Below are 23,174 nucleotides of genomic sequence, written 5' to 3' on the forward strand. Positions count from 1 at the left end.
CTGCAGGGATTCATTTTCTTGGTTCTTTCAGTAAAGTCACGTAGAATGGAAAGAAGACCAGGTCTGTCGGGGAGACAGACCTGGTCTTCATCTGAGGACGGCTGCTTGCGTTGTGGCCGAAACGTCGTGAGAATTATTTTATTATGTTTTATATTATTATTTTATTATTTCCATTCTACGTGACTTTACCGAAAGAACCAAGAAGATACGATCGGATCATTGGGGTTTATTAGTAATAAATCGGCATTTTTGGACCCCCACTGCCACCGTGTAGCATATTATTACGCACCAGGGACTCTATGAGATGATAGGACAATAGCTTGAGACCATAATTGGCAATAAGTAACGGCAAAGCAGTTATAAGTGTCGCGCTGTAAATGGGCTGCATGCACTTACCTACAGTAGCAGACAGGGCCCATCAGGGGCAGTAACTTACACCGGCATGTGGGTCGCTTCATTCCCCAGCCCCAAAGCAGGAGCGGGCTGCGGGGTGTTCTGGGATCCCCCAAGACCCCCCCTGGAACTCTCTGGAAGGGTCCGGGGCCAGTCCAAGACAGAAGCCAGAAGAGCAGCTAGCCAGGACCCTGGGACCTCTCGCCCCGCTGTCCTTGTAAGGGCCGGGACTCTGTGGGCCAGTGGTGAGACTCTGGGAACCCCCGGCCCAACGTCCTTGTAAGGGCCGGGTCCGAGTGGGCCAGTGGTCGGGACCCGCACCTTGGCTGGGTCGGGTCAGTGTAGCCACCCGAGGTCACTCGTAGCCGGAGGACTTAGAGCCCGTAGCCTGTGTTAGGGCACCCTAGTCCGGAGGCCATACCTCCCCAGGCAGTGGGTGAAAAGGGCCGTTGCCCTAGTGAAGGCTGTTACTGTTGCTGTTAGCGTTTATTGGAACAAACGCATTGCCTCTACGAGTCGTCTCTGCTCTCCATAAACCCACGACATAAGCAACTTATTGAATTGTGCGCAGTTGCGAATACGGTACACGACTTCCCTGAAGGCATCAACACCTGCAGCGAGCGCGATGCCGATCGCACGCGGTTCGAATTCGACCCTCGATCGATAGCTGCGCCATCGCTGCACACGCCTTGAAAAAAAGCAAGGGACAAGTCCTTACTTACTAACAACTCCTTACTTACTAACAACTCCTTACTAACTCCTTACTCACTAACAACTCCTTACTCACTAACAACTCCTTATTAACATGGGGTGGAGTGGGATGGAGAGAGGTGGAGTGGGGTGGAGTGGGATGGAGAGGGGTGGAGTGGGGTGGAGGGAGCTTGAGCCAGGGCCCTGCCCTTGAGATGAGCGTTCACTTGCCTGCAGTGGAGCTTCCCAGCTACAGGCGTGTTGTGATAAGATGATTAATAGACAAGACTCGCTATGGCTGCAACATTTTTTATTGCCTTATGAGTTTTTGGCGACCAGCATTTGAACCTCATGGCGGGACCCCGGGGTCCCATAAGCCCCCAGCTCTTGCATAAATATTATATTAATATGTAAATATTATATTATGAAAATAAAACAACTTTGATCTTTATCACATGAAAACTACCCACCTGCAGTACCTCTATTTAGATACACTATCGAAACAATAATTTATACCCCTGTCAATCATCATGTTTCTCAGTGTGGATTTGTAAACACTTTGTAAACAGTACATACAATAGTACGCGTTTTCAATGCGCTGTTCATATTGTAAACAAGCGTTTATACCGATGTTACTCTACAGAGTAGTGGGTCACCGCTCCTCTTATCCGCATTGATACGTGCGGTATGTGGGGACTATGGCTGAACCGCAAAGAAACACAGATGCATACGGACAAGATAATTATTATGAAACAGGAAGAATTAACGGTGCAGCGCATCTCATATGTTAAATATCTGCAGGTAATAGGATTGTCATCGATTGATCCTGGCTGCAGATATTGGTAGGTCACAAATAATAATTAAGATAAGAGAGCAGTTTCACTGTATTATGCATACCGTTATGACACAAAGGACTTAAGTCGGGTAGGCAGTTTGAGCAGCTTTGGATACGACTCATGATCCTGCCCATACCCGAGCATGGAGTGCATTCGCTTGTTCAGCTCTTCTGCGCATTCGTCCTTGCTGCTGCGCTTGGACACGACATGACAACAGAATGATCCGCGCTAGGCGGGTCGCGGCGTTTATGTGCGCGGTGGGACGGAGTCGTCAACAATTGATTAATTACGCTTTTGACGTAAGGTTCATGTCTATAAAAATAGAAAATACGAGTGGTTTAACACCAATGTTTTCTCATAGCAAAAATATATACCATAGGTTTATATGCTTTAAAAACAGCCAATTATTGCAATATAAAGATTTCATTAAACAATATTTACAAACGTAAATACGTAAAATTCTGCACCTTAAAATACAACATTTTCCCAACACTAATTATTTAATGCATGAAGGTTACTCCAGTTACCTTCCACGTGTACAAAGTGTCTTGCGACTCATTGATCCTCGTTGAATGATTGTGTGCGAATAAGCGAGCAGACATTGAGGGGTTGACTGAGGGTTTTGACAGAAGGCCTTGTTTGCTGGAGTGGAGAACACGTGGTGGGGAGTGCAGGGGGTCCCTGATGTTCATAGTATCGATACACACACACCCTTGTTTCGCACTCACGTCGCTGAGAATTTGAGGGACGCAATTTAACATTTCATAGGTTAAGGTAACATCTTAAAAAAATGCTGTTCAAGATTAAGTGCTTTTTTTACACTACAAAAGTTTTCTGCTAGAGTCTTTGCTTAAACATGTCACAATTTAGTTTTTCTGTTAAGAAAAGGAAAACGTTTTAAAGTGCAGAGGGCTGCTTCGAAATGCTAATAAAGCTGGTTTTCAATAAAGTGCTTGATAAGTTTAAATGCTGTTTAACGATTCTTGAACTCATAATTGGTGATAAATGTGTGTACATTGTGTTGTAAAGTTCTGTACACATACAGTATGTAGTTGTCTACATTTAAAGTACGTATTTTGGTTGCTAGGTATGAAGCACAACACATTCCCCTAAGGTACGGTCCCTATCCCTACCTATTCCATTGATTCTTATGGGAGAAACTGTCTCACTTTGCATCACATAGGCAATGTTTACGCTCTTACGGTCCCTATCGCCCCTCCATTAACACGGAGTAGTATTCTGATGGGGTTAAATTCCCTGCTATACATTGTTTCATGAAGTCACAACTTTTCGGTCCCTAACCCGGACGTATATTGGGGACGCCCTGAACAGAGAGAAGAGAACTAGCGGAGAGTCTATGGAGGATCGTGTATGTGCAGAGTGCGACGTCTCAGTCAATTGGGGACCGGATTGGGAACCAGTGGGGGAATCTCAGGATTGGCTGTGATGAGGTTTCATTTACAGAAGCCGTGAGGTGAGGCAGCAGTAAGATTCTGGATCGTGTGGAATTTAGCGGTGAGGGATTTAAATTGGCCAAAGAGGAGTGTGGAGAGTCACAGAGAGGGAGAGAGATGACAAAAGCACGGTCTGTAAACAATCAGCTCATGAACCACAGGCAGTCAGCACCGCACTCCCGCTTGGCACTGTGGGTAAGAGCGGCTCCACGTGCCGGCCAGGGTGGTCACGGGGGAGCCCACACAAGATTTCTTCACACGGCGCCCGTGCCGTTGTCTCCGTTGTCCCCCTTGTGTCCATTCACCTCCATCAGTGGACGCCAATTCTCCACACCACCGTGCACGTCTGCTTGCCCATCGCCACTGAGGAACAAGAACACGAGTTTATAAACCGCACGGTGCCTGCACCCAGCAACACATGGACACAGTTCACGGGGAATCACCCCCCAGGTGCTCAGTGGTGCCGACTCGACACCTCTGAGAACCAAGCCCAGCTTCCTGTGTTCATATTCATTCGTGAGGGCTGGAGGATCCTGGTGCCTGAGCAAGAGGTTAAAAATGCATTTCTTTATAACTGCTTTGGGTGTTCAGTTTGTTGTCCTTCCCCCCACCCCTTCGGTTAGCTACGGATGGCTACGTAGGGTACAAAAGAAGTTCAACACACACACGTACTGTACATACCTGTCTGAGCCGGGGGAGGTACCAGACGACCGACGGCGTTTCTGGATGAAGATGATAACGACAGCCGCTGCTACCACGACGACCACCACCACTGCCGCCACAAGCCCCTTCCTGCCCCGGAAGTGGGGACCTGCTGTGGGCGAGGTCTCCCCTGCCGCAGCGACACTCGTGCCACTTGCACCGCTGTGCAGCTGTGGATCTGCAGAGACACGGACGGCGGTGTCAAGAACCTAGACAGAGAGGGGGGCTCAACGAGACCCCCACTCGCACCCAGAACCACCGCCTCAACTAGCGACTAAACACGGCTTCACGTGCAGCAGGGAGAGACCACTCATTCAACACGGCTTCACGTGCCACACTCATAGGCCCAATCCACGTGCATCACAGATTCCTGGCTGAGAATCACTCAGCTCTGTACAAATGCCCACTCCAGCCCTGCACCCCGTTTTTCTCGTGACCCTCGACCTCCCGGCTTCTACGATTTGGATCTCGCAATTTCCTCCTCCATGATCGCATCATCTGTTTTGAACAAGATCGTGAAGGATGATGCTCATTTTATTTTTATCACGTTTTTTACCTGCCAAATAATAAAATTACAAACTCGTTATTAATTGTTAAGGCGTGGATATGACACATCTGTATTGTCCGTGTGCTCCGTGTTTCCCCTCCACATTCACCAACACGCGTGTAAGAGTATTTGGCTGCTGTAAATTCCCACGCGATAAGCCACTTCGTTGGGCTATCACTTGTGGCCAGGTCGCTTCTGAAAAAGAGCTACACAGCTCATTGGGCCTAACCTGGTAAAATAAACAAATGTTTGTCGTTGTCGCCTTTGTGGTTCGTGTTGAAGCTGGCTCGTAGGTGGGAAGACATACCGAAGCTCCTACTAGGCTATGCGGGAGGGCGCGTGGCGCAGTTTGGCGCTCGCCATCACACGGTGTGGTCGTGTCGCTACAGTTCTCCGCGGCGAGTACAGTGCAATGTCCATTAAAACAACGGCGCTAAGCCGCTCTGAATCAAATTGACGCTGAACCGTTTGCCCGTTCCGAGATTCAGCGGTGAACGGGACACCCGCCCGTTCACGCCGTACAGTACGTACAACGAAACAGACGGGGAGCTGATCAGCTACGCAGCACCACAGGGTGCGCGAATTGTGTAACAATGACGTCACGCAATACAATGATGTCATGCTGCAATGCAATGATGTAATACCTATGTCACGTGACTTCCTGAATGCCGTGCTTAACCGTGGATACTCAAACTTTCTGGCTTCGGTTGGTTAATTGGTCTACCGATAATAAACCACATATACATGAAACAGGGGTTGGCGAGAGATTCCTGTATAATGAACGTGAACAAGTTAATAACATCTGAGATCGAGATTATGATGTTGTGAAAGTTGATATTTTATCTATTGTGAAGAGTTATATGAACCTTATGGCCGTACCCCAGGGTACCATAGTACCCCGGCTCTTGCATAATGTCTGTGATGCAGTAATTTTTAGTCTGTTGATGGTCGGCGATGCGGGAATCGACTCATCTCGACGAGCTGGACACTGCACTGTTCAAAGTTAAATTTTTCGATAACGGATTTTTATGCTAATGTTTGGCATTTCGACATCGTGGAGTAGCACTGATTTCGGATTGATTGGTACCCCAGTCGCAGAGTTAAGTAGACTCCTGGAAAAAATAGGGTCCCAGAAATAAAATATTTAATTTCCTCGGCTATTTTTTTTTCTTTGGTACCGCGGGGTACCGCCATATCGTGGCTAGCGTAGCTGTATCAGCGCAATTCACGCCGTCATCTCACAACGTGAGTGCCACGCTCAGCTCTTGTTCACCTGCAGGCATCACGTTCAGCACCATCTCCTCTCGCACCTCGGTGTTCTCCGCGTTACATCGGTGACATTTGATGATGCACAGAGCCACCGGGCCGAGGCTAATGGGGAAGTTGGGGATGCCGATGGAGCAGTTTCCCATCCGTACGTCTCCCACAGACTTAACGATACTCAAGGGGTGCATTTCATACCCCGATTGATAGATCTGCAATGACACAAACCACAATATGGAGGGTCAACCACAATGGCACACGATGCCCACGGTAAAATCGTCCTGAATGCCCCTGGGCTCTTTGGATGTCGCTAGCTAAGCAGGTTTGAGCTCGGTTACCACCTAGATGGGAGACCTCCTGGGAACACCAAGCGTTGTAGGCTTCGGCTGCAAGGCGACAAGGGGATGGCAAAATATCAATGTTGAGTTTGCATAGTGTTAAGAGTGGGTCTACCTGTGGACTTGAATCTGCGTCGAGGATTGCGTGTAATCCCCCTCGAATTAAACACGAGGTTCATCAGGTAGTCTGGTTTCCCTCCACATGAAGCCAAACTCTCATTAACGTACCATCATTGGGCAAAGATCTCAGAGCAGTGCCTTCTTGAAATGGAGTTGTGAGACTAATTGAGACATTTCTGGGTAATTGAAGGGCGCCACGTAACTTTGTTATTATCTGTTACGTGTCGACGTAGACATCAAGTACGGAGACAATTATTCACGGTTGACATGAAATGCGGCCGTCACCTTGGTCATCTCTCTTCTCGTCACGTTCTCTGCGTAGCGTCTGGGCATCGTGAACCACTCGAGGACGATGTGGCCCAGGTCGGGCGACGGTGGGGAGAAGGAGCACACCGGTGTGTTAGAGAGCAAAAGGAACAACATTTTATAATCTGAGTACGACGTTTTGCCAGTAATTACAACCGGCATCATCAGGCGAACTCACCCAGAAGGAAGATGAACACTGGGATGAGGATCAGCTTCATGGTTGGCTCTGTCTGCTGTTGATCACAAATGAGAATGAGTCATTATTCATCTCTCAGCCTCACTCCAATGCTTCATGCTCCCTCACTTTCACATCACTCCGCTTCTACATCTTAACATTTGTAACATCAGTGATGAGATTCATCTTTTGGATTTAGTTATCCCAACTTTAATAACATAAACGCATGCTTCATTTGAACACGCTGCATGGACACTGGCTCGTAAGTGAAAGAAAACGATGTTCTGGGAATGCCAAGGCACAGTCATCCTGTACGGGAATCACACCCCTAGCACTGCTGCTTGTTCAGTCTGAACTGAACAAGAAGTGGAATCTCACATACGCAGCAACGCATCTGGTTCAGTCGGGGTTGTCGCCATATAGGGAGGGGGGCTACGACCCTTGAAGGCGAGGAACTACAAACTCATGAACAAGGTAGCAGACTGTGAAACCGAAAAGTCCGGGGTGATGGAGCAGGCAGTATTGCGATTATGAGCAGTGGTATAGCAAGTTTAACACGTTGTAGGCTTTCGCGTAAATATGTGTCTTTAAACCCGTCATCACCCAACACAGCCAATTAATAACGTTTGTCACATAAACAGAACATGCCAATTCGTTACTAGAGCAGCACATCGGTGTGTTGGAGAACAAAGCCACAACATTTACATTTGAGTACGACGTTTCTCCAGTAATTACAACCAGCTTCATCAGGCGACAGCCAGAGTTGTGCAGAAATCCTGTTTTGTTACTTAGAGCGGTAGACGTGATGGTGTCACTTGTGAGCACTTCTTGCACGCAATGGGGGGGGGGGGGGGGAGGGGATTAATGAATGTGTAGTGGGTTCCACGGAGCTGTAGTCTTTAGAGGTGTAATGGGTTCCGGAGACACTTGTAGAGGTAACTTCTTCATTACGTGGGACACAGCCCGTGGGTAACAGCCCACTCCTAACGTGCCTGACTCTGGCTACGCTCTCGGGTCCTCCGGCTACGATTACCCTAGGGGAGGCTACCTGACCCGATCCAGCCAACTCGCCCTTACAAGGGCGCAGAGCTGGGAGTCCCAGAGTTCCACCACTGGCCCGCACAGCGTCCCGGCCCTTACAAGGACAAGCGGGACGAGGGGGTCCAGGGTCCTAAGCTGGCTGGTCTTGGGTCTTGAACGGCGACTGGTCCCGATCGGCTGGGGAGCTGCCCTTTTATCCCTCTTGCCCATCGAGGGGTAGGGTTGCGTGGGATCCTAGATCCCCCGCAGCCCCCCGTTGGTGGCGCCAAGGGGCTCAGCTGTCTGGGTTGTCTGGGATCCTGAGACCCCCAGCAGCCCCCCCCTCTTGGGCTGGCACAGTGGCCCCTCTCCTGGGGGTCTGAGGTACCTGCAGATGGGCCCTGTCCTCCACTGCCGGTAAGTGTGGCCCATCTACGGCACTACAAGAGGCAACACGGTTTTTACTCCCACTAACTGGGGAGGTCTGGCCTCCGGGCTGACGTGCCCCACCACTGGGGCCACGGGCTCCGACTAAGGGTGGCCAAGGGGAAGCTACCTGACCCGACCCAGTCAAGGTGCGGGTCTCGACCACTGGTCCACGCTTGGCCCTTTAAAGGACGTCGGGTCCCAGGGGTCCCAGCCTAGCTGGCCTTCTAGCTCAGGGTGGCACCCCCTATCGACTCGTGCCCGCAACTACAGGCAAGTCTACACAGGCCGGTGTGTGCGATGTAATTCCGACGCTACAAATGCACCAAACTCCGGGACAAAGTAACCGACTGGGAGACTGGGGAGCCGGAGGAGGGTCGTGGTGGGGGGGCGATGGTGGCTCCTTTGCCATTGCAGACAATCCTCGGTTGAGGCGCTTTTGCGCTACGCCGTTTTGTAATAACGCGGCGCGCTCTGCATTTAGACCTCCTGCCGACGTACGCGAGGCAATGATCGGAATCACATCAATCGGCACCGCCACCTACCCCACCCTAGCCTGGCACCTCGACCCAATGGCGGAGTGATAGACACACAGGTAGACACGGTGGGACAAACAGCCACTGACTCACACCAGACACAGACAACGTCACACACAAAGGTAAAGACACGAGGAGTCGATGAACCAAATGGAAGCCCGAGAATCGCGGTGGGGACCCAGGGACGCAGTCTCCGTGAGCAGGGCGAGAGAGACAACCTCACCTCCTCCTCTCAGCTGTGATGATGCTGCTGGGGAGGGAGCAGGAACGTGAGGTCGCCTCCAATATCCGGCGATAGCAGCAGCAGCAGCAACTACGCGACTGGGTGACTCTGACTGGGTGACTAACGACACTGGGCGACTCTGAGCAGGTGACAGAGTAGACTCGCGCTGCTGGTTGATGGCAGCGAGCGGCATTCGAGCGTGGACGGCGACTCGCTCAGACAGCGCCTCGGTTTTTGTATTTTGCTTTGGGGGGAGGCGAGGAACGCCGGGAGCCCCACGTGGTCGCCTGAACACGACCACGCCGATTGGGGCGCCTCACACCGACACCGGCGTGCCTCACCAAACTGATGTTTGGAACGCAAATCGGATGTGTGTTGTGAGTGTCGTGCGTGACACTGTGTGCGTGTTGTGAGCAGTGGCGGCTCCTGCAAAATCTCTCAGGGGGGGCAAATGTCTGGATGATTGATAAGTATAAGGTCCACCCATGCAAATGAAGTACCGTTGAAGACGCTGGACACCGAGGTTGAGGCACACGTATATTTATTTCACAAGTGGTCACTACAGGACAGCACTAGAGGGGGTATCGGCCCCCTCACCCGGATAACTGGGGACACACCGCTAGCTATCCCTGACCTACCCCCGAGTCCTCCACTAACGGGCTAGGGGAGGCTATCTGGCCCGACACTGGTGAGTCGGGCTACGGTACCCGGAGTCCCAGAGTGCTGACTCTGGTTCACGGGACCACGCCGCTGGCTCGGTCCTGCGCGGCCCTGACAAGGGCGGCGTCTCAGGGGAGTCCAGGGCTCTAGCTACCCGGGTCTTCAATCCTCCCTCCTTTGTTCTAATACTGAGCCACGAGCTCTCTCTGTCATCCCCCTTTATACCCCCTTCAGGATCACAACCCCGGGCAGCCCTACCCCCCAGGCTGCCCGATGCGGACGTCGTTGCGGGCACCGCCCCGTGTACTCCCGGAGCTCCGCCCACTGTGTTTGTTCCCCGTTTGATCCTATGTACATACAGCCCTTCCGTAACAGCCCTACACAAAGAATAAATTAACAGCTTAAGCATGTAAAGGCAACTTCACTTCTTTAATATTAATGAAAAATAAAGTGACTCTTACAATAATCTTGTTTGTTTCTATACTCACTATTAATACAATCCACTCATGTTTCTTTTATTAAAGATTCCACTAGGTGGCGACAAATAATTTTGTTGGATGAAACGTGCTTACGTATGATGACGTAAGCACGTTAGTGCGAGCCCTCCCGGAAGCCATAGAGAATGCATTGCAGCGCCCCCCGTTCGAAAAAAAAAACCATCTTTGAATGTAAGTCTATGGGACCACTCGGGGCGATTCTCAGCCGGAGGGAAATCGCCCAAAAAGAGGCGGTACTCCACAGAACGTAGCATGACGCTGATTGGACTATATCCAGAGGCACAGTGACGGCTAGCGTGACTCTGTGGTTGAATGACATTGGTGGTGCGTCGCCCAATCGCCCTAATGAAGAAACCGCCCCTGGTTGTGAGTGCTGTATGTGTGCTTTGAGTGTGTGTGCTGTGAGTGTGCTGTGTGTGTGTGAGTGCTGTGTGTGTGTGGGCTGTATGTGTGTGCGAGTGCTGTGTGTGAGTGCTGTGTGTGTGCTGTGTGCTTTAAGTGTGTGTGCTGAGTGCTGTGTGTGTGCTGTGTGTGAGTGCTGTGTGTGAGTGCTGTGTGTGTGTGGGGGCTGTATGTGTGTGCGAGTGCCGTGTGTGAGTGCTCTGTGTGTGTGTCCTGTGTGCTTTAAGTGTGTGTGCTGAGTGCTGTGTGTGTGTGCGAGTGCTGTGTGTGTGTGCTGTGTGTGTGTGTGCTGTGTGAGTGCTGTGTGTGTGTGTGCTCTGTGTGTGTGTGCTGTGTGTGCTTTGTGTGCAAGTGCTGTGTGTGTGTGCTTTGTGTGTGTGTGAGTGCTGTGTGTGAGAGTGCTGTGTGTGTGCTGTGTGTGTGCTGTGTGTGTGCTGTATGTGTGTGCTGTGTGAGTGCTGTGTGTGTGCTGTGTGAGTGCTGTGTGTGTGTGCTGTGTGAGTGCTGTGAGTGCTGTGTGTGCTGTGTGTGTGTTGCCTGTGTGTGTGAGTGCTGTGTGTGTGCTGTGTGTGTGTTGGCTGTGTGTGTGAGTGCTGTGTGTGTGTGTGTGTGACTGCTGTGTGTGTGTGTGGGCTGTATGTGTTTGCGAGTGCTGTGTGTGAGTGCTGTGTGTGTGTGCTGTGTGCTTTAAGTGTGTGTGCTGAGTGATGTGTGTGTGTGCTGTGTGTGTGAGTGCTGTATGCTGTGTGAGTGCTGTGTGCTTTGAGTGTGTGTGCTGTGTGTGAGTGCTGTGTGTGTGAGTGCTGTGTGTGTGCTTTGTGTGTGTGTGTGAGTGCTGTGTGTGTGCTGTGTGTGTGGGTGCGAGTGCTGTGTGTGTGCTGTGTGTGTGTGCTGTGTGTGTGCTGTGTGAGTGCTGTGTGTGTGTGCTGTGTGTGTGCTGTTTGTGTGTGAGTGCTGTGTGTGCTGTGTGTGTGTTGGCTGTGTGTGTGTGTGAGTGCTGTGTGTGTGTTGGCTGTGTGTGTGAGTGCTGTGTGTGTGTGAGTGCTGTGTGTGTGTGTGTGAGTGCTGTGTGTGTGTGCGAGTGCTGTGTGTGTGTGCTGTGTGTGTGAGTGCTGTGTGCTGTGTGAGTGCTGTGTGTGTGTGTGCTGTGTGTGAGTGCTGTGTGTGTGTGCTTTGTGTGTGTGTGTGAGTGCGAGTGCGAGTGCTGTGTGTGTGCTGTGTGTGCTGTGTGTGTGCTGTGTGTGTGTGCTGTGTGTGCTGTGTGAGTGTCCTGTGTGTGCTGTGTGAGTGCTGTGTGTGTGTGCTGTGTGTGTGCTGTATGTGTGTGAGTGCTGTGTGTGTGAGTGCTGTGTGTGCTGTGTGTGTGTTGGCTGTGTGTGTGTGTGAGTGATGTGTGTGTGCTGTGTGTGTGTTGGCTGTGTGTGTGAGTGCTGTGTGTGTGTGAGTGCTGTGTGTGTGTGTGTGAGTGCTGTGTGTGTGTGCTGTGTACTTTCCGTCACCGGCTCATTTCACTGCTCCCCAGAGCAGGAGTCGAGCCCTCGTGTCCAGCTGGGCGCTAGAGACCGCGCCCAGATTCACTCTCCTTACACAGAGAGACACACACAGACACATACAGAGTGATAGACACACAGAGACACATAGAGTGATAGACACACAGAGACACAGAGTGATAGACAGATTCACTCTCGATTTAAAGCTTTCGTGACTGCAGGGATTCATCTTCTTGGTTCTTTCGGTAAAGTCACGTAGAAGGAAAATAATAAAATTAGTTTCTGCGGCGCCATATTATTAATATTCCTTCCCTTTATTAATTCTAACCTTACTCCCTCCCTTTGATACTGCTAATCCTGCATAATGCATGGGCATAATGACTTTAAACCCCTCGCCAAAACCTCCTACGAATTGCACAAGTAGTACTAATCGATTATCTGCATTTCCCACAAATTGTTAGTGTTATTGTTAGGGTGGTTTGGGTTATTGTTAGGGTTGTTAGGGTTATTGTTAGGGTTGTTATCCTCTTGATATGCACTCCGCAGGGAATGGATTCTTTGCTCCGCTGCAAGCTTCCAACCACCGCTCTCCCATTGACATATTTTGTTGCTTCCTCTTAGTACCTTTCACGCGACGGTCAATGGTATAGTGTATAGCATATTGTATAATAATAAATAGTATTAAAGTGTAATGTTTAATACAATGTATAAGGTAATATATAGTATCGTAATTTTATAGTGAATATATAGCGGTGTGGTATACAGTTGGGTGGGTAGAATAATACATAGTGTAATATTACAATGTGTAGTCTATAAGCATATTAGTTGCTGCGGCGCCATATTATTAACATTCCTTCCCTTTATTAATTCTAACCTTACTCCCTCCCTTTGATACTGCTAATCCTGCATAATGCATGGGCATAATGACTTTAAACCCCTCGCCAAACCTCCTACGCATTTCACAAGTAGTACTAATCGCATATCTGCATTTCCCATAAATATGCTAAATTCCTCTTGATATGCAAATTATTTTGTCAAGACGCTCTTCGCCCCTCCATCCCAGCATAAATAGTCGCTCCAAGCCTGGGGCGTGCCATTCAGACTCTGCCTTCTCGACAGACCTGTTCTCCCTCCACCTGAAGACGGCTGCTTGCGTTGTGGCCGAAACGTCGTGAGAATTATTTTATTATGTTTTATTTTTATTATTTTCCTTCTACGTGACTTTACCGAAAGAACCAAAAAGAAGATTCACTCTCCTTACACAGAGTGATATACACATTCACTCTCCTTACACGGAGTGATAGACAGATTCACTCTCCTTACACAGAGTGATAGACAGATTCACTCTCCTTACACAGAGTGATAGACAGATTCACTCTCCTTACACAGAGTGATAGACAGATTCACTCTCCTTACACAGAGTGATAGACAGATTCACTCTCCTTACACAGAGTGATAGACAGATTCACTCTCCTTACACAGAGTGATAGACAGATTCACTCTCCTTACACAGAGTGATAGACAAATTCACTCTCCTTACACAGAGTGATAGACAGATGCACTCTCCTTACACAGAGTGATAGACAGATGCACTCCCCTTACACAGAGTGATAGACAAATTCACTCTCCTTACACAGAGTGATAGACAGATGCACTCTCCTTACACAGAGTGATAGACAGATTCACTCTCCTTACACAGAGTGATAGACAGATGCACTCTCCTTACACAGAGTGATAGACAGATTCACTCTCCTTACACAGAGTGATAGACAGATGCACTCTCCTTACACAGAGTGATAGACAAATTCACTCTCCTTACACAGAGTGATAGACAAATTCACTCTCCTTACACAGAGTGATAGACAAATTCACTCTCCTTACACAGAGTGATAGACAGATGCACTCTCCTTACACAGAGTGATAGACAAATTCACTCTCCTTACACAGAGTGATAGACAGATGCACTCTCCTTACACAGAGTGATAGACAGATGCACTCTCCTTACACAGAGTGATAGACAAATTCACTCTCCTTACACAGAGTGATAGACAGATGCACTCTCCTTACACAGAGTGATAGACAGATGCACTCTCCTTACACAGAGTGATAGACAGATTCACTCTCCTTACACAGAGTGATAGACAAATTCACTCTCCTTACACAGAGTGATAGACAGATGCACTCTCCTTACACAGAGTGATAGACAGATGCACTCTCCTTACACAGAGTGATAGACAGATTCACTCTCCTTACACAGAGTGATAGACAGATTCACTCTCCTTACACAGAGTGATAGACAGATTCACTCTCCTTACACAGAGTGATAGACAGATTCACTCTCCTTACACAGAGTGATAGACAGATGCACTCTCCTTACACAGAGTGATAGACAGATGCACTCTCCTTACACAGAGTGATAGACAGATGCACTCTCCTTACACAGAGTGATAGACAAATTCACTCTCCTTACACAGAGTGATAGACAGATGCACTCTCCTTACAATGAGTGATAGACAGATGCACTCTCCTTACACAGAGTGATAGACAGATTCACTCTCCTTACACAGAGTGATAGACACAGACACACAAGCGGCAGGGCTCTTGTGGCAAGACGCATCCCACTCACACAGCCATACATAGACACAGAGTGTGATAGACACACAGTCACACATAGACACACAGAGTGATAGACACACAGACACAGAGTGTTAGACACAGACACACACACAGACACAGAGTGATAGACACACAGACACAGTCACACATAGACACAGCGTGTTAGACACACAGACACACAGTCACACATAGACACAGTGTTAGACACACAGACACACAGTCACACAGACACAGAGTGATAGACACACACACAGAGTGATCGACACCGGCGGTCGCCGATCGGTGGGATAGGCTCCGCCCCTTCAGCCATCAGCCAATCAGATGGATGCGCCAAGTTCAAGGGGCGGGGCTCGAGGGTTCTTGTGGGTAACCATCCAGTAGGCGTGGCTATGGGCGGGGCTTGGTGACGTAGGTGAAGGATTATAAGGGGAAACAGGAAGTTACTCGGGGTCAGTGTGTGGAGTCGAGAGGCGAGGCCACGTCTCGCCGTCTGCCAGCGGCCCGCAGGAGTGGGGGGAGCGTGAGCGAGCCGTGCGCGGAGCGAGAGTGGAGCGGTGTCGGTGTGAAGAGAACGCGGAGCTGTCCAGCCGAACTACAGATCGTCGTCGAAGTGCTTTATTACACAGACACAGAGTGATAGACACAGACACACAGTCATACATAGACACACAGTCATACATAGACACACAGTCATACATAGACGGTGATAGACACACAGACACAGTGATAGACACAGACACACAGTCATACATAGACACAGAGTGACAGACACACAGTCATACATAGACACAGAGTGATAGACACACAGACACACATAGACACAGAGTGATAGACACACAGATAGTCATACATATGTGTAGTCTTCTTGGCGCCCTGTGGGATTGTAGACTCACACGGAGACCAGGGTGGAATATTCAGGGCTGCTTGCCGTTTATTCACGCCAACATCCGCACTCTCCGTTCCGTCGCGGGTACTCGCTACTCCCTCGACCTTCGTGATTTTATTGTTTTTATTTTTATTAATTTTAATTTCATTTTTTTACCTACGTGACTTTACCGAAGGAACTAAGAGTATGACTTCCACCCGTAGCCTCCTTTGTCTCTCCGGCCCAGGAGCCTTTCTACCTGCTCCCAGGCTCTCCTTTGTCTCTGACCCCTCCCCTTCCATCCAGGTCCCCCTGTTATCTCCTCAGCCTGGGCTCCTCCCTTTTACCTGGCTCTCCTCCTACCTGGCTCCCCCACGTGCAGTCGTCTCGCTCGGTCTACCGACCCTCCTCTCCTCGTCCTTCCTTTTGGCAGTCCCCTGCTTGGAACCCTTCCCGCGGTTTGCCCCTCGTTGGGTCCCCGCAGTTCTCCCCCAGTTCGGCACCTGCCGACCACCACACCCCACCGATAATTCGCTGGCCACGTAACTGCCGTGTATCCGTGGCTGGGGGGGGGAAATTGGTACGAAATAGTCCAGACACACAGAGACAACGCGTAGACAGTGGTAGACACACAGAGACAACGCGTAGACAGAGTGGTAGACACAGAGACAACGCGTAGACAGTGGTAGACACACAGAGACAACGTGTAGACAGAGTGAGACACACAGAGACAACGCGTAGACAGAGTGGTAGACACACAGAGACAACACGTAGACAGAGTGGTAGACACAGAGACAACGCGTAGACAGAGTGAGAGACACAGAGACAGGCGAGAGAGACAACCTCACCTCCTCTCAGCTGTGCTGCTGCTGCTGGGGAGGAGCAGGAGGGACGTGGGGTCGCCTCCAAGCTCCAACACTCGACGATAGCAGCAGCAGCGACTGGGGCGACTGACCTCGCTCTGGTGGTCGGAAAGCTTCCCCTCGCCTCTCCGTAGCCGCCTGGAGGCGACGACGTCACTGCCCACTCTAGAAGTGTCCAATCAAGAGTCGGCTTGGGCTGCTCTCTCGCCGTGTGATTGAGGGCGCAGGAGTTCTCGAACCCCTGGGTGGAGATGGGGTGGGGGTGGGGTGGACGTGGGGTGGGGGTGGGGTGGAGGTGAGGTGGGGTGGGGTGGGGGTGGGGTTGAGGTGGGGTGGGGTGGGGGTGTGGTGGGGGTGGGGTTGAGGTGGGGGTGGGGTGGAGGTGGGGTGGGGGTGGGGTGGGGGGCATTCTCGTGTGGGCTGCGCTATGACCTGCCAAGCTTCAACATACAACTTGTGATGCCGTTCGCAGTGGACTTGTGTTGTGAGTGCTTTAGCGATGTGTAGGGAGTTGGTACAATCCTCACCACCACCATCACCACCCTCATCACCACCACCCTCATCACCACCACACTCACCACTCTCATCACCACCACCCTCACCACCCTAACCACCACCCTCACCATCCTCACCCTCATCACCACCACCCTCACCACTCTCATCACCACCACCCTCACCACCCTCGTGTGGGGTGGTGGTGGTGATGTGGTGGTGGTGATGTGTGGGTGGTGGTGGTGGTGATGTGTGGGTGGTGGTGGTGGTGATGTGTGGGTGGTGGTGGTGATGTGTGGGTGGTGGTGGTGATGTGTGGGTGGTGGTGGTGGTGGTGATGTGTGGGTGGTGGTGGTGGTGGTGATGTGTGGGTGGTGGTGATGTGTGGGTGGTGGTGGTGTGTGGGTGGGTGGTGTGTGGGTGGGTGGGTGGTGGTGGTGTGTGGGTGGTGGTGGTGATGTGTGGGTGGTGGTGGTGGTGATGTGTGGGTGGTGGTGGTGGTGATGTGTGGGTGGTGGTGGTGATGTGTGGGTGGTGGTGGTGATGTGTGGGTGGTGGTGGTGGTGGTGATGTGGGTGGTGGTGGTGATGTGTGGGTGGTGGTGGTGATGTGTGGGTGGTGGTGGTGATGTGTGGGTGGTGGTGGTGATGTGTGGGTGGTGGTGGTGTGTGGGTGGTGGTGGTGGTGTGGGTGGGTGGTGGTGTGTGGGTGGTGGTGGTGTGTGGGTGGTGGTGTGTGGGTGGTGGTGGTGGTGATGTGTGGGTGGTGATGTGTGGGTGGTGGTGTGGGTGGTGGTGTGTGGTTGTGGTGGTGGTGTGTGGCTGGTGATGTGTGTGTGGGTGATGTGTGGGTGGTGGTGGTGTGTGGGTGGTGGTGTGTGGGTGGTGGTGGTGGGTGGGTGGTGGTGGGTGGGTGGTGGTGGTGTGTGGGTGGTGGTGGTGGTGGTGTGTGGGTGGTGGTGGTGGTGGGTGGTGGTGGTGGGTGGTGTGGGTGGTGGTGTGTGGGTGGTGGTGGTGTGGGTGGTGGTGTGTGGGTGGTGTGCGTGGTGGTGGTTTGTGGTGGTTGGTGATGGTATGTGGTTGGTATATAGATTGTGGTGGTGTGTGTGGTTGCCGGGGAGCGGTGGGTGTAGTGGTTAGCGCTACGCTGATAGACACAGAGACAACGCGTAGACAGAGTGATAGACACACAGAGACAGACAACTTCACCTCTCAGCTGTGATGGTGCTGGGGACACTCCGCCACTGGACGACTCAGAGTGGGGGTGGGGGGTGGTGACGCGGGGTGGGGGGAGGTGACGCGGGGTGGGGGGAGGTGACGCGAGGTGGGGGGAGGTGACGCGGGGTGGGGGCGTGGCGATCCGCGAGTGCTGTGTGTGTAGTGTGTGTTGTGGGTGTGTGTAGTGTGTTGTGAAGGGTGAGTGTAGTGTGTGTTGTGAGTGTGTGTAGTGAAGGGTGAGTGTAGTGTTGTGTGTGTGAGTGAGCGTTGTGTGTGTAGTGTGTGTAGTGAGTGTGTGTAGTGAAGGGTGAGTGTTGTGTGTGTAGTGAGTGTGTAGTGTGTGTTGTGAGTGTGTAGTGAAGGGTGAGTGTTGTGTGTGTAGTGAGTGTAGTGTGTGAGAGTGCTGTGTGTTGTGTGTTTGAGTGCTGTGTGTGTGTGTGTTGTGTGTGAGTGTGTGTAGTGAGTGTAGTGAAGGGTGAGTGCTATGTGTGTAATGTGTGTAGTGTGAGTGTGTAGTGAAGGGTGAGTGCTGTGTGTGTAGTGTGAGTGTGTGTAATGAAGGGTGTGTGTTGTGTATGAGTGTAGTGTGTGTAGTGAGTGAGTGTAGTGTGTGTAGTGTGTGTGTAGTGAGTGTAGTGTGTGTGTAGTGTGTGTAGTGTGTGTGTAGTGAAGGGTGTGTGTAGTGTGTGTAGTGAGTGTGTGTGTAGTGTGTGTGTAGTGAAGGGTGTGTGTAGTGTGTGTAGTGAGTGTGTGTGTAGTGAAGGGTGTGTGTAGTGAAGGGTGAGTGTTGTGTGTGAGTGTAGTGTGTGTGTGTTGGGCGTGTAGTGAGTGTGTGTAGTGAAGGGTGAGTGTAGTGTGTGTAGTGAGTGTGTGTAGTGAAGGGTGAGTGTAGTGTGTGTGAGTGTTGTGTGTGTGAGTGTGTGTAGGGTGTGTTGTGAGTGTGTGGTGAAGGTGGAGTGTTGTGTGAGTGTGTATAGTGAAGGGTGAGTGCTGTGTGTGTGTGAGTGTTGTGAGTGTTGTGTGTGAGTACTGTGTGTGAGTGTTGTGTGTGTGAGTGTTGTGTGTAGTGCTGTGTGTGTGAGTGTTGTGTGTGTGAGTGTAGTGGTGTGTTGTGTAACAGCGCTACGAACCACCCGGCGACCCGAGTTCGATTCCCACTCACGGCCAACACCGTCAGTGACGATTATTTGAACCGGTCCGGGGCCTCTTCTAGGTCGACTCAGCCTCAAATGAGTACCTGGTGGGGCGGTGTGTAGTGAACATCGCCACTTGGGAGAACAAAGGCGGTCGGGCGTGGTGCTGACCATCCACCCCTCATGTGCCGTGCCGGCCTTCGTCGGTGCTCGCTAACAGCACTTGCCCCTACAGTCTGTTAAGGCTATATGGGGAGCTTTGTCTTTGCCTACAAATAGCTCTGTGGTGGGTGATGTGATTCTTATCGCCGTTTCCTGCTTGGCTGGGTGGCACCGCTGGACATATTCCCTTTGCCTGCGCATCCTGTGTGGTTTACAGCCACGCGATGACTGAGCGATAGAGCCGAACCCGCAGTGAGTGAGGGTTTGTGCCACACAGCCCCCAAGGCCCCCACCCGCTGGCAAGGGTCCGCGTGTCGTTCTACAACGCGACACGGTATAAGCCCCCATACCGGGTCAATCCAGGCGTGTTGTTCGAAATAACGCGACACCCTGACACCTCTGGTATTAGCCACCGCTGTGAGGGCGTTGTTGATCACACTACATAACACAACTTCTTGGTTCTTTCGGTAAAGTCACGTAGAAGGGAAGTAATAAAATAATAAAAATAAAACATAATAAAACAATTCTCGACGTTTCGGCCACAACGCAAGCAGCCATCCTCAGGCGAAGAATGAAACACCCCAAGCTTGGAGCGTATATTTAAGCTGGGTTAGAGGGGGGGGAGGTGGGAAGAAGAGCGCCTAAACAAAATAATTTGCATATCAAGAGGAATTCAGCATATGGAAAATGCGTAGGAGGTGGGCGGGGGGGGTTCCAAATCAATACTATGCCCGTGCATTATGCAGGATTAGCAGCATCAAAGGGGGGGGGGGAAGGGGGGGAGCATTAACAAAGGAAAGGAATGTTAATAGTATGTAGCTGTAGTTACTAAACAACCACGTAAAAAACTACAGTATAAACTGCATGACAAACTAAAGTATAAACTACATAGCATCATCAGTAAACTTACTATACTCTACAATAAGCTGAGTTACTAACAGTAAGTAATACATGAAAAATTCTACGTTGTAAAAAATTATATAATATGCTTCCATCTAAACTTTATTCTCTTACATCACACGCGTCTATACCGTACTATATACTTCCATAGGCAAAACCAACATTAAATTACATACTGTATTGCTATAATTTAATGTTGGTTTTGCCTATGGAAGTATATAGTACGGTATAGACGCGTGTGATGTAAGAGAATAAAGTTTAGATGGAAGCATATTATATAGTTTTTTACAACGTAGAATTTTTCATGTATTACTTACTGTTAGTAACTCAGCTTATTGTAGAGTATAGTAAGTTTACTGATGATGCTATGTAGTTTATACTTTAGTTTGTCATGCAGTTTATACTGTAGTTTTTTACGTGGTTGTTTAGTAACTACAGCTACATACTATTAACATTCCTTTCCTTTGTTAATGCTCCCCCCCTTCCCCCCCCCCCTTTGATGCTGCTAATCCTGCATAATGCACGGGCATAGTATTGATTTGGAACCCCCCCCGCCCACCTCCTACGCATTTTCCATATGCTGAATTCCTCTTGATATGCAAATTATTTTGTTTAGGCGCTCTTCTTCCCACCTCCCCCCCCTCTAACCCAGCTTAAATATACGCTCCAAGCTTGGGGTGTTTCATTCTTCGCCTGAGGATGGCTGCTTGCGTTGTGGCCGAAACGTCGAGAATTGTTTTATTATGTTTTATTTTTATTATTTTATTACTTCCCTTCTACGTGACTTTACCGAAAGAACCAAGAAGATGAATCCCTGCAGTCACGAAAGCTTTAAATCGATACATAACACAACTTTTATTCCTGGGTAGTAAGTGTTATTTCGTAATGGTTTATGCCTATGAAGTATAGTAAACTACGGCGGGAAACCACTTGACGGGTAGCACACTTTATTCACACTTGGGTTGTCATAATAACACGTGTTGTCACTACAGCTCACGCTACACGTTCCACCTGACACGGGTGGTAACTACTGCTCACGCTACACGTTCCACCCGGCTACACACGGGCATTCCAGCCCCATAGCATCCGGGGGAACCTCTAGACCCACCCCAGCTTGGGTACGGATCACGACCACTGGGTCCCGCGGCCCGGTCCTCACACGGACGTCCGGCCCCCGGGTCCCAAGGTCCCGCCTCTGAGCCACACAGGGCCCCGGTCCTTCCAAGGACAGCGGGACTAGGTGTCTCAGGGCCCTATCTCTTCCTCCTCCGTCTTCCGTCTTCACTGGTCACCAACTTCTCCCCGAGCGCCCGCGCGCACCGCCTTGTATAGCCCTCCGCTCCAAGGAGACGGAGCCTATGCGGACCGCGATGCGAGCACCCACCCTAGCCGACCAATCATCACGCGCTGCCACACGATCCCTTCTTGTGCCAGCGCACATAACCAATCCCCACGCGCTGCCACACGATCCATCACTGTCAGCGCGCGTCACCAACACACAGCCAATCACCATCACATAACCCATGACCCCGCGCTGACCTACGATCCCTCACCGTCAGCGCGCGTCACCAACACAGCCAATCACCACGCGCTACCCCACGATCCTTACTACCAGCGCGTATCACCACTACACCTATAAAGTATATAAAATGGCTATTATTCCCCAACAAACTTTGCTTTTGTGACCAGGACCGGCACTGTGGCACACGAGGGGCTGGGTGGCCAGCACCACGCCCGACCGCCTTTGTCTCCCCAGTGGCGATGTTTACTACACACCGTTACTCCAGGTACTTATCTGAGGCTGAGCAGACTTAGGGGAGGCCCAGGACCTGTTCAGATAATCGTCACCGATATTGGCTGTGAGCAGGAATCGAGCGGGTGGGGCGTGACGTCCCCCCCCCTCCCCACGTCATATTGTTTGAATCTCTGCTCGCTGCTGTTTGGAATTAACGAATTAATCTACTAAGCTGCCGTGTCAACCAGCCGGCGCAGCGACTTAATTCACTCTCTGCGCAATACGCTCGCGGCGCGGGCGAATGTTCATCTATTTATTTATGCGCGCTCCGTACACACACTGATTTGAGTCACCCACACACAGCACGAACCGCTACACAGCACTAACCGCTGTCCCACCGCTCTTGCCACTCTACACACACACGCACCACGCGTCAACCAACAATTTGGCACCGAGGTTTTTATTTCCGGCGCGAATAGCGTAACCCCTTGTTTGTGGTCACCCCCAGCTAGCCCCTCCAGACAGCGCCTAACCTCTCCTCACCTGACCCTCGCAATGTGCGATTACCCCACGCTAGGGCTGACGGCGAACTGGGCTGAATCAACCCCCGAGAAGGGTTGGGGAAGATGCTCACCTCGGAGACTTTTGCCCGGATAAATCCATCGCAGCTGTGCCCAACAAACGTCACGCGGACGCTGAGGGCGGCGGGTGTCCACACGATTCCAGAAGAAGACCCCAAAACTCTCCCCATTTTGCCCTCTTATCTCAAAACCCGTTAATCCCCGGGTGACATGACGTCATCCTGCGCGTCCAATCGAAAGCTCCTTACCGGCCGTTAGGGGGGGGCATCACGCCCCCCCCCTCTTCCCCCCCCCTCTCCATTGTCCCTGTAGCTGCGTTCTTTACCGCTGACTCACCGGTTTAACCTGGATGTCGGCTCGCCCAGTACACACTGCCGACGACATATTCGTGATGCCCGCGGGGATCTTCCCCCCCCACCCCACTGTAGACGTTGTCCGTAGGGCATCTGCTTTGGGGGGGGCCACCATGTAATCCGGCCTGGGGAGGGGGTCGGCCAATCTCCTGGTCCGGGGAAACCGTGGAACATCCCTG

General features: G+C 51.0%; 1 protein-coding gene across 2 annotated transcripts; it reads right to left on the bottom strand.

The window, feature by feature from the left end:
- Positions 1–1,389: 1,389 nt before the first annotated feature.
- LOC144953215 (uncharacterized) lies at positions 1,390–16,614 on the bottom strand. 2 transcript variants are annotated; one of them, XM_078883773.1, is made up of 5 exons: positions 16,408–16,614; positions 6,629–6,882; positions 5,896–6,097; positions 4,055–4,253; positions 1,390–3,736 (listed from the first exon to the last, which is right to left on the bottom strand). In XM_078883773.1, the coding sequence occupies exons 2-5, from the start codon at positions 6,812–6,814 to the stop codon at positions 3,628–3,630; spliced, it is 696 nt and encodes a 231-aa protein (XP_078739899.1). In that variant the 5' UTR covers positions 6,815–6,882; positions 16,408–16,614; the 3' UTR covers positions 1,390–3,627. The 2 variants fall into 2 exon arrangements, with proteins under 2 accessions (XP_078739899.1, XP_078739900.1); XM_078883774.1 differs by lacking the exon at positions 16,408–16,614 and adding an exon at positions 12,078–12,162.
- Positions 16,615–23,174: the final 6,560 nt, after the last annotated feature.

The sequence above is a fragment of the Lampetra fluviatilis genome, chromosome 73, assembly GCF_964198595.1.
Source record: "Lampetra fluviatilis chromosome 73, kcLamFluv1.1, whole genome shotgun sequence".
In the NCBI taxonomy this organism is placed as follows: Eukaryota; Metazoa; Chordata; class Hyperoartia; order Petromyzontiformes; family Petromyzontidae; genus Lampetra; species Lampetra fluviatilis.